The sequence below is a fragment of the Microtus ochrogaster genome, unplaced genomic scaffold (assembly GCF_000317375.1).
Source record: "Microtus ochrogaster isolate Prairie Vole_2 unplaced genomic scaffold, MicOch1.0 UNK220, whole genome shotgun sequence".
Lineage (NCBI taxonomy): Eukaryota > Metazoa > Chordata > Mammalia > Rodentia > Cricetidae > Microtus > Microtus ochrogaster.
The window spans coordinates 79143-89571 of NW_004949318.1; the positions used below are offsets into that span (position 1 = coordinate 79143).

A 10429-nucleotide genomic window follows, 5' to 3' on the forward strand; every position below is an offset into this window, starting at 1 on the left:
TCCAGATGGGATTCCTCAGCAACTAAACAGGGCCGCCCGGAAGCCCAATGATCCGGTGACAAAAGGTTGAACTGAGAAAGGGGGGGCAGTATCTAGAAAAGCACAGGAAGCCTGGCGCAGTAGCTGAAGGTGTCCAGGCTCCCTTATAGGGGACCCTGAGGCCTGCCCGGTAGGCAGGCACTCACTGCTCTGGGTGGGTAGCCTTAGAGTAGGAGCTTAAAACTGTTCTTGAGCACTGGTCCTATCATACAGCAGGGCAGGGTTAGGGAGGGGTGCTGGGGGGCTGGGTCGTGCAAAAGAAAGACAGCCCTGCAGAAGGAGCTGGGGGAGGGGGGTTTGTGCTCTCTTCCGGGACAATGCGCCCCTGGATAGCACACACTCACCCCGATTTACTTCTTTTTATAACTCTGTATACTCTTTTTCTTCTCTCTCCCAAGTCTATGTTCATTTTTTAAAACACACTATCTCTTTTAGAGGTCTTTTATGTCTGAATCTGTCCTACTGCATATGTGAAATACTTTTCTGTCCAGAAGTGCTTCTTAAAATGCTAGGTGGCATGGCTAAGACCAAGATTGTATTGCTTTTGGCTTGACGCAGTCTAACATGGCAAAGGAAGATGTTCACTCCCTCTGAGACTGCAGGATAGGAGCCATCCTTAGCACCTCAACTCTGGGTAGCTCGTGCAGCACATAAACCCTTTTTATTTGTGAAAAAGTGAAATCTGTCATACAGCACACTGCACGGCCAGGAAATAGCTCTACATATGGAGGAAGGAATCCACCATGCTCGCCTGCCTGTGCACTCTTAGTAGATCTGATCACACTGCCTTCTCAGGCAGGGGACACTGAACTACAGACATGGTCTCAGCTATTTTCTTCCCAACCCCAACTGGACACACAAGAATCTGTATCTGAAGTGATTGGAGGTCATCAGTCCCACACACATTTGTTGTGTACCATTTTCTAGATGGAGGCTGCTTGTTTGTTTCTTGGATGGCCAGACCTGAAATAATCACACAAAATCTCTATATATTATTACAACACTGGTTGGCATATCAGCTCAAGTGTCTTATTAGCTAGCTCTTATATCTTAAATTAACCAATTTCTATTAATCTGTGTATCATGTTTCTTGTTATAGTTAAATGATTGTCCTCGAGTGGTCCATGTGTAAGGCATGGTCCCTGGATTGGTTCTGTTGGGCAGGGATGAAGCATCTTGAGATGTTTCCCAAAGACATTGTTAAGTCCCTGGACCATCTTTATTCTGTCTATGTCCTGGCATGAGATATGTGTGTTCACTCTAATATTCATTTCATCCACAATATGTGACCATTGGCCTAAGCCAACAAAAAAGCCCAATCTCAGACTCCAACCTCTACAATTAAGTCTAAATGAATCTCTCTTTACATCATAAAAATTTCAATCAGTAAAAAGATATTCCATCATGATATTGTCTTGTGCCTTATTTAGGATAAGTGTGTGCTCAATGTATAATTTGATGTATGAAGAAATGGGTGCCCCACCAACACTTGGAAAAGTGAGTATCGGACTCATTAGCTGGAGGGTCTCATTCCCTTGGCCATAGTCCCCAGAGGCACATCTCATGCCCCATCCCACCCATTGTATCTCTAGAGATCTGGAAGTAGCCTCCCCACATCCCCAACTACCCCCAAGGCATCTGCTATTACAAGATCATAGGCCCTGCCCCCACCTGGAAAGGTGTATATCTTGCTCACCAGTTAGAGGGCCCTAATCTCCAGACCATCGGCCCCAGAAACACATCCTGTGCCTTACCCCAACGACCAGAGCCCAGAAGACCTAGCAGAAGCCTCCACCCACACCTCTCCAACTACAATGGCATCTGGATCCACTAGAACCTTAGCCGTGCCTACCCCTGGAGGAGCATCAGTGCTATGCCAGTGTCCAGCAAAAGCACAAAACTGCCTGCACATGGAGGAAGAGCACCTAAACCACAGGATATATCTGCACCAATTTGAAGAAGAGGTACCTCCTGAAGCACAGATCCCACTTTCACACACTGGAATGTAGAGGCCCCAATATATGTGAGCCTATTTTCCCCTTGACTAAAGATCAGGGAGTTGGAACTTACCTCTATTCCTTCCAAGTTATCATCTGTTTCTACCTCAAACAAAGGTCCCACCTAGATTTAGAGCAGAGAGTTCTGCTTTCTCAAGGTTGTTGTCCATAGGTGTAGCTAATATCCAGACCTTGCATTTCAAGGATAGAGAAGTAGATATTTTTCTACTTAGAACAAAAGTTTAGGGATCCAACTAAGTCTTTAGGACTTAAGGAGATAACATTGGATTCTACCCAGGGAGTAGTATACCTGCAGAATGTTTTGGTCTAGGGTATGAGTGTGACTTATTTTGTTCTAGCAACAGATTATTAAATATGAATGGTCTGTTCATTTCTTTGTATTGTTTTAAAACAGTTTTTTTTTTAATATCTTACTCCTATCTCTTGGGGTTGGGTATTTTAAGCAATTGGAAGTTAAATGTGGGCAATTTTAGTATTCACTCACTGGAACTCCCTTCCAGTATTATTCTATGTTTTCTGTTTTATTGTTTTCCTGTATGTATTGTCTTCATACTCGTATATTTCTAATCCCCATTCCCCTATCATGGCAGCTGTATTTGGTGTTCAGACTGGTCCACAATATATGTTGCTACTACATGGACGCAACTGGTAAACCCCAAAATGCACAGAAGTGTGACCAGGCACACAAGGGATCACATGATTGACTCTGTAAGAAAATTGTACCACAGATATAAAAGTGAGTAATGAGCCCTCAGAAATAAATAGTAGATAATAAAAAAATAAGGCAAGGCAAAAAAAATGGGATGGGAGTAAAACTTTAAATATTTGTAAATATGGGACAAGGAAATAGTGTTCATTATCTGTACAGTTGTTTAGATTATTTTGATAGGTAGAGGAGCTGAAATGGAGCAAAGGCAAAGGCAGAGATTTTTAGAGTTTGTAAATATTATATTCCTGCCCCCGTTTTGGTGGCATATCCACTGCCACTTTTGGACTGCTCCAGGACTTGGAGAGGCCAAAGGGAGCCCTTGCTTGCTCCCTTGCAAGTGCCAGTCCTGTAGTCACTGAGCCACAGCCTCTGTGGATGCTTAGTGGGTAGTAAGAGTAGAAAGAACGTGGTACATAGCCCAGTAATGGCCTGGGTTACTGCTGAGTCTGACCCATGTACATGTGCTGTAGCCAGATGAGTCTGTGCAGTGGAACCAGGAAAGGCAGGAGACAAAAAAGTTTAGGGGACTATACCTCCCACAGTCAGCATCCAGAGCCAGACAATGTAAATGTCTAGAGGCTAATTGACCATGATCCAAGGAGCCTGTATGGACAAGTGCATGGCGATTAACAGAGGAGAGAATTCAGGAATTCTCCTAATTTTGTGATTACAAGATTTAAAATGAAAAAGCAAGGATAGTTAAAGAAAACATCATGATTATACCTGCCTAACCTTGTGGGCTCACATGGTATTCTCTCAGAGCAGCTAAAATGGCACAAACCTAGGAACCTGAATTAAGTTTATCAGCTGATCACAATCTAAGGCAGGACTGCTGAATGTAGCCTGTGCCCTTCCCAGGCACAGCAGGCAATGAGAGATTGGCCTTCAGGGTTCCATGTCCCCATCAGGACACTACTAAGTGGACAGAGCATAGCTTGGACCCCACTGCATGTCCCAGCTTCAGTTGTAAGCCAAGATCCTGCTTTCCAGCCTGACAGACAAGCTGAAAAAAAAGTAACCTCAGTGAACTACAGCTCCAGGCCCAAACACATGTCTGGTGCCTGTTAAAATATAAATGAGAAAGTTAAACCTGTCAACTAGGCTGACTTGCAATGTGGATAAGAAAGAGAGCTTACACTGATTTTTTGGAGTTGATCTTGTATCCTGCCACATCACTAAAGGTGATTATCAGCTGTAGGAGTTCTTTGGTAGAGTTTTTGGGGTCGCTTATGTATACTAAAATATCATCTGCAAATAACGAATGTTTAACGTCTTCCTTTCCAATTCGAATCCCCTTGATCCCCTTATGTTGTCTTATTGCTATTGCTAAAACTTCGAGCACTATATTGAAGGGTAGGAGAGAGTGGACAGCCTTGTCATGTTCCTGATTTTAGTGGGATGGCTTTGAGTATATCTCCATTTAATTTGATGTTAGCTGTTGGCTTGCTGTAAATAGCTTTTATTATATTTAGATATGACCCTTGTATCCATAATCTCTCCAAGACCTTTATCATAAAGGGATGTTGCATTTTGTCAAATACTTTTTCAGCATCTAATGAAATGATCATATGGTTTTTTTCTTTCACTTTATTTATATGATGGATTACATGGATAGATTTTCGTATGTTGAACCAGCCCTGCATCTCTGGGATGAAGCCTACTTGATCATAATGGACAATTTTTCTAATGTGTTCTTGGATACGGTTTGCTAGTATTTTATTGAGTATTTTATTGAGAATTTTTGCGTCAATGTTCATGAGTGAGATAGGCCTGTAATTCTCTTTCTTGGTTGGGTCTTTGTGTAGTTTTGGTATCAGGGTAACTGTAGCTTCATAAAAGGAATTTGGCAATGACTCTTCTGTTTCTATATTGTGAAATACATTAAGGAGTATAGGTATTAGCTCTTCTTGGAAGTTCTGGTAGAATTCCGCATTGAAACCATCTGGTTTGGGCTTTTTTTTGAAGGGAGGTTTTTGATAACAGTTTCTAATTCTTCGCTACTAACAGGTCTATTTAGATTGTTCACCTGGTCTTGGTTTAACTTTGGTATATGATACTTATCTAAAAAAAGATCCATTTCTTTTGCATTTTCCTGTTTTGTTGCATACAATCTTTTGTAATAAGATCTAATGATTCTCTGAATTTCCTCTGTGTCTGTGGTTATGTCCCCCTTTTCATTTCTGATCTTATTAATTTGTGTATTCTCTCTCTGCCGTTTGATTAGTTTGGATAGGGGTTTGTCGTTCTTGTTGATTTTCTCCAAGAACCAACTTTTTGTTTCATTGATGCTTTCGATTGTTTTCTGTGTTTCTATTTTGTTGATTTCAGCCCTCAGTTTGATTATTTACAGTCTTCTACTCCTTCTGGGTAAGTCTGCTTCTTTTTTTCTAGAGATTTCAGGTGGGCTGTTAATTATCCAGTGTTTGCTTTCTCCTTTTTTTTTTTTTAATGTGGGCACTTAGTGTTATGAACTTTCCTCTTAGCGCTGCTTTCATAGTATCCCATAGGTTTGAGTATGTTGTCTCTTTATTTTCATTAAATTCAAGGAAGACTTCAATATTTTTCTTTATTTCTTCCTTGACGCGGGTGTGGTTCAGTAGTTGACTGTTCAGTTTCCATGAGTTCATCGGCTTTCTGGTGGTACCCTCATTGTTGAATTCTAACTTTAATCCATGGTGATCCAATAAAACACATGTGGTCACTAAATTTTTTTTGTATCTGTGGAGGTTTGCTTTGTTACTGAGTATGTGGTCAATTTTTGAGAAGGTTCCATGAGCTGCAGAGAAGAAGGTATTCTTTCCTATTTGGGTGGAATGTCCTAAAGATGTCTGTTAAGTCCATTTGCTTCATTACCTCCATTAATTCTCTTATTTCTCTATTAGGTTTCTGTCTGATTGACCTGTCCATTGGTGAGAGAGGAGTGTTGAAGTCTCCTACTATTAGTGTGTGTGGTTTGATGTCTGCCTTGAGTTCTAGTAATGTTTCTTTTACATAAGTGGGTGCTTTTATATTAGGGGCATAGATATTTAGTATTGAGACTTCATCTTGATGAATTGTTCCTGTTATGAGTATGAAATGACCATCTCTTTTCTGTTTTGATTGATTTTAGTTTGAAGTCAGATTTGTTAAAAATCAGTATGACCACTCCCGTTTGTTTCTTACATCCATTTGCTTGAAAAACCTTTTCCCAACCCTTTACTCCGAGTAGATGTCTATCTTTGTGGTTGAGGTGTGTTTCTTGTAAACAGCATAATGTTGGATCCTGTTTTCGTATCCAACTTCTTAGCCTGTGCCTTTTTATAGGTGAGTTGAGTCCATTGATATTAAGTGATATTAATGACCAGTGGTTGTTGACTTCTGTTGTTATTATTTTTTTGGTAGTAGAATTTGTGTGTTTCCCTTCTTTGAGTTGTGCTGGTGAAGGGACACTACTTGTCTGAGTTATTATAGGCAGTGTTGGCCATGTTGGATTCCTTGGGTTGTGATTTTCCTTCTATTACTTTCTGTAAGGCTGGATTTGTGGCTACGTATTGTTTAAATGTGTTCTTATCCTGGAATATTTTGTTTTCTCCACTGATAGTGAATGATAGCTTGGCTGGTTATAATACTTTGGGCTTGCATCCATGGTCTCTTAGTGTCTGTAGTACCTCTATCCAGGACCTTCTGGCTGTCATGGTTTCCATAGAGAAGTCTGGTGTAAGTCTGATAGGTTTACCTTTATAAGTAACTTGACCTTTTTCCTCTGCAGCTCTTAATATTCTTTCTTCATTCTGTATGTTTGTGTTTTAATTATTATATGGCGAGGGGATTTTTTTTGATCCAGTCTATTTGGTATTCTGTATGCTTCTTGAATATTCATAGGAATATATTTATTTATGTTGGGAAAGTTTTCTTCCATAATTTTGTTGACTAAATTTTCTGGGCCTTTGAGCTGCAATTCTTCTCCTTCTTCTATCCCTATTGTACTTAGGTTTGGTCTTTTTATGGTGTCCCATATTTCCTGAATGTTTTGTGATGAGAATTTGTTGGATTTGCTGTTTTCTTTGATCAGTGCACTTATTTTCTCAATGGTGTCTTCAGAGTCTGACATTCTTTCTTTTATCTCTTGTATTCTATTAGTTATGCTTGTATCTATAGTCTCTGTTCGTTGCCCTAGATTTTCCATATCCAATCCGCCCCCAGTTTGTGTTTTCTTCCTTGCCTCCATTTCAGTTTTCAATTCTTGAACTGTTTCCATTACCTGTTTGATTCTTTTTTCTTGGTTTCCCAGGGTATCATTTATGTATTTATTCATTTCTTCAAACTTTTTGTTATTCTCTCATCCATTCCCATAAGGGCATTTTTTACATGCTGTTTAAGGGACTCTATCAATTTCATAATGTCAATTTTTCCCCCTTCTCCTGGATTAGGTTGCCCAAGACCTTCTGTTGTCTGATCACTGGGTTCTGGTGTTTTCAATTTGTTTTTCAGATTGGTGGAGGAATTCTTGCCTTGGCGCCTGCCCATCTCTTCATTCAAATGCTATCCTATGGAGCTTATGGAACAGCTCAGCACCCCATCCCAGCACCCAACAGGTTGAGCTGGCAGATCCCGTGGCCCTGCACAAGGGAGGAAGAAGGGAGGAGGTTCCTGGGTGCAAACTGGGATGGGTTAGGGAGAGAGTGGCCCCAGCAGAGGGGCGCAGCCGCTGCTGAATGACTGGGGAGTGAAAGAGGTCAGGGAATGTCCCTGCTCTGTTTCCAAGCTCCTGATGTGGGTCAAGAGCTCACAACCACTCTGATGGGTCCCCTGGAACAGGATCCATGAAAGACCTTTTCAATCAGAACTTTAAGTCGTTAAAGAAAGAAATTTAAAGGAATAACTTTCTTTATGTTGGGAACGTTTTCTTCTATAATTTTGTTAAAAATATTTTCTGGGCCTTTGAGCTGTGACTCTTCTTCTTCTATTCCTATTATTTTTAGGTTTGGTCTTTTTATTGTGTCCCATAATTCCTGAATGTTTTGTGATGAGAATTTGTTGGCTTTGCAGTTTTCTTTGATCAGTGTGTTTATTTTCTCTATGATGTCCTCAGAATCAGAGATTCTTTCTTCTATTTCTTGTATTCTATTGATTATGCTTGTTTCTGTAGGCTCTGCTCGTTGACCTAGATTTTCCATATCCAGATGGTCCTCAGTTTGTGTTCTCTTCCTTGCTTCCATTTCAGTTTTCAATTCTTGAACTGTTTCCATTACCTGTTTGATCGTTCTTTCTTGGTTTCCCAGGGTATTATGTACATATTTACTCATTTCTTCAAACTTTTGGTTATACTTCTCATCCATTTCTATAAGGGCATTTTTCACATGTTGTTTAAGGGACTCTATTGCTTTCATAAAGTCAATTTTTCCACTTCTTCTGTGCTAGGGTGTTGAAGACCTTCTGTTGTAAGATCATTGGGTTCTGGTGTTTTCATGCTGTTTTTCAGATTATTGGGTGAATTCTTGCCTTGGGGCCTGCCCATCTCTTCCTATCGATGTTATCTAATGGGTCTTTTAAAACTGGTTCAGGTTTCCCTGCTGGCCAGGGGCTCCTCTTACAAAATGCCCTAGCTCGGTTTCCTGGTAAGGGCCAAGATCCCTCTCACCCATCAGAAGGGTCTTCAGGAATCGGACCCGGTTCCTCCTTTGCCAGGGACCTCGCCAAGCAAAGGCCTACCTCTTTGATTTAATTGTAGTGGGGCGATCTGCTCTCAGTGTTGCGCGTGGTCCCTGCAGCCTGCATCTGCTGCCACCGTGGTTCCTGCCGCCTGCGGCCTGTGTCCTCTGCAGCGGCACCGTCCTCCGTCCATCTCCGCCGTCCAGGTTCCGTCCACCTCTGCCGTCCCAACTGATGCAGGTACCCATGAAATTAAGTGGGAATGTATATTTTCAGAGAAACCCACTGTTCTTAAGGTTGTGTCAAGAGTTGGAAACAGGGTTGTAAATATTATTCAGAGTTGAAAACATGAGATCATGAGTTGGATCCCTAGAACCACTGTGAAGAAACAGAGTCATGTGTGTCTACAACATCAAAATTGAGCAGGTGTTAATAGGGAGAACCCTATTGTCAATTCATTCAGACCATCTCAAAAAAACAAAAATGGAGAGAAATTGAAAGACAGTCATATGCAGAGAATCTCCACATGTGTATACAATGTATACATTTCACACATATAGATCCACAGATAGAGACTATCATACTAGCTCTAACTCCAAGCCATACAGCCAGACACACATAAACATTACACATATAACAACAGATGAAGAAAGGAAAAATGTGGAAAAGAAAGGAAGGAGTGAACAAAAGAGAGAAAAATATCACAGAGAGACAAGATGAAGAAGTGTTGGGAACTGTGTGGCCTAGTTTTGGATCTACATATTAATGTTTGTCCATTGGGTCTCTAGAAGACAAGGACAATGAAGATGGTGTTTCACTGAGCAGGACCTGTAGATCTCAGGACAGCTCAGAATACTGCTGGGACCATCCAGACTGAAAACTCTCTTATCTCTTATAATGTTGAAGACTATAATGGTAGTTTTTAGTTTCACTTTATCATTTGTGCATGGAACAAATGTAATCATTTCCAGATACCCTATTTTTTTCTGAACGATTTCCCCTAAAATTCATGGAGAATCAGTGATTTTCATATTTTTATCTGAAAATAATTACTGTTATTTCAGACACAGAATTTTTCTGATTTACGTATGACAGGATGAGAGGCAATAAAATTAATTGGCATATATAAGGAAGCAACACAAGAGACATTAACTTATCTCCCAATTCTGGAAAAAAACCTTAAGAACAATGGGACGTGGTGGAAAAAGAATACCTTATCAAAGGTTTACCCTTTATAAAGAGGCTTGGGTTTGTAGCACCCTTTTGCAGGACAAGGAACAGATAGAGAAAAACAATTTAACTATATGCAAAAACCTTATGAAAAATCATTTCTATTTCTGCAAATATGCTTTGTTTAGGTTTGAACAATATTGTTTTTCTTGAGAATGTATGTCTATGGCTATTACCTCTTAGTTTTGTGAGGACGGGATATGCCTGGCTCAATATTTATCCCAGAAAAATAATATTGAAAATTGTTTTGGCTTTAAAAGTTGATTTGATTTAATAGTAGAAAGGTTTCGATCAAATGGAGAACAAATATTCAAACATTTGAGCCTATGGTGGACATCTTTGGTGGGACCATTAATCCATAAAGTCTAGATAGCCATAGGCCTGCCTACACTGAATTTGTAATGCTTCTACAAACATTTTACATAAAAATACCTCTTTGGGTACCTGGCCTGGTTTTGCATAGATTGTTCATGTATACAGTTGCTCTACTACTCTGTTTCCTTCAATGCATTACAGTTCCAAAAACAGTGAAGTCCTCATTGGGATAGGACTTCAAAGTCCAGCAGCTCAGGAATATGCCATATGATTGTCAAAGTAGCAAAATAAGATCTTAAAAGAGGAAATTGTATAAATTTAGTTGATCAGAGCTAAGAAAAATCCTTGGAGTTGGTGGTACCATACAGAATGTCTCCACAGAGAGACCTTACCTGTACCTGGAAAGTTATAGATACTTGTCATTTTGAGGTAAGTGGATTTATTATTTCCATGCACTCAACAAAGAAGACCTTAATTTAGGTGATGG

At 40.2% G+C, this 10429-nt stretch overlaps 1 protein-coding gene across 1 annotated transcript in view; it reads left to right on the top strand.

The window, feature by feature from the left end:
• Window positions 1–8741, top strand: part of LOC101983140 (cytochrome P450 3A6-like) — a 54217-nt gene extending 45476 nt beyond the window's left edge. Inside the window, 2 exon segments of the mRNA XM_013355597.1 lie at window positions 2665–2765; window positions 8517–8741. Of these exon segments, the coding sequence (XP_013211051.1) occupies window positions 2665–2765; window positions 8517–8741 (326 nt within the window).
• Window positions 8742–10429: the final 1688 nt, after the last annotated feature.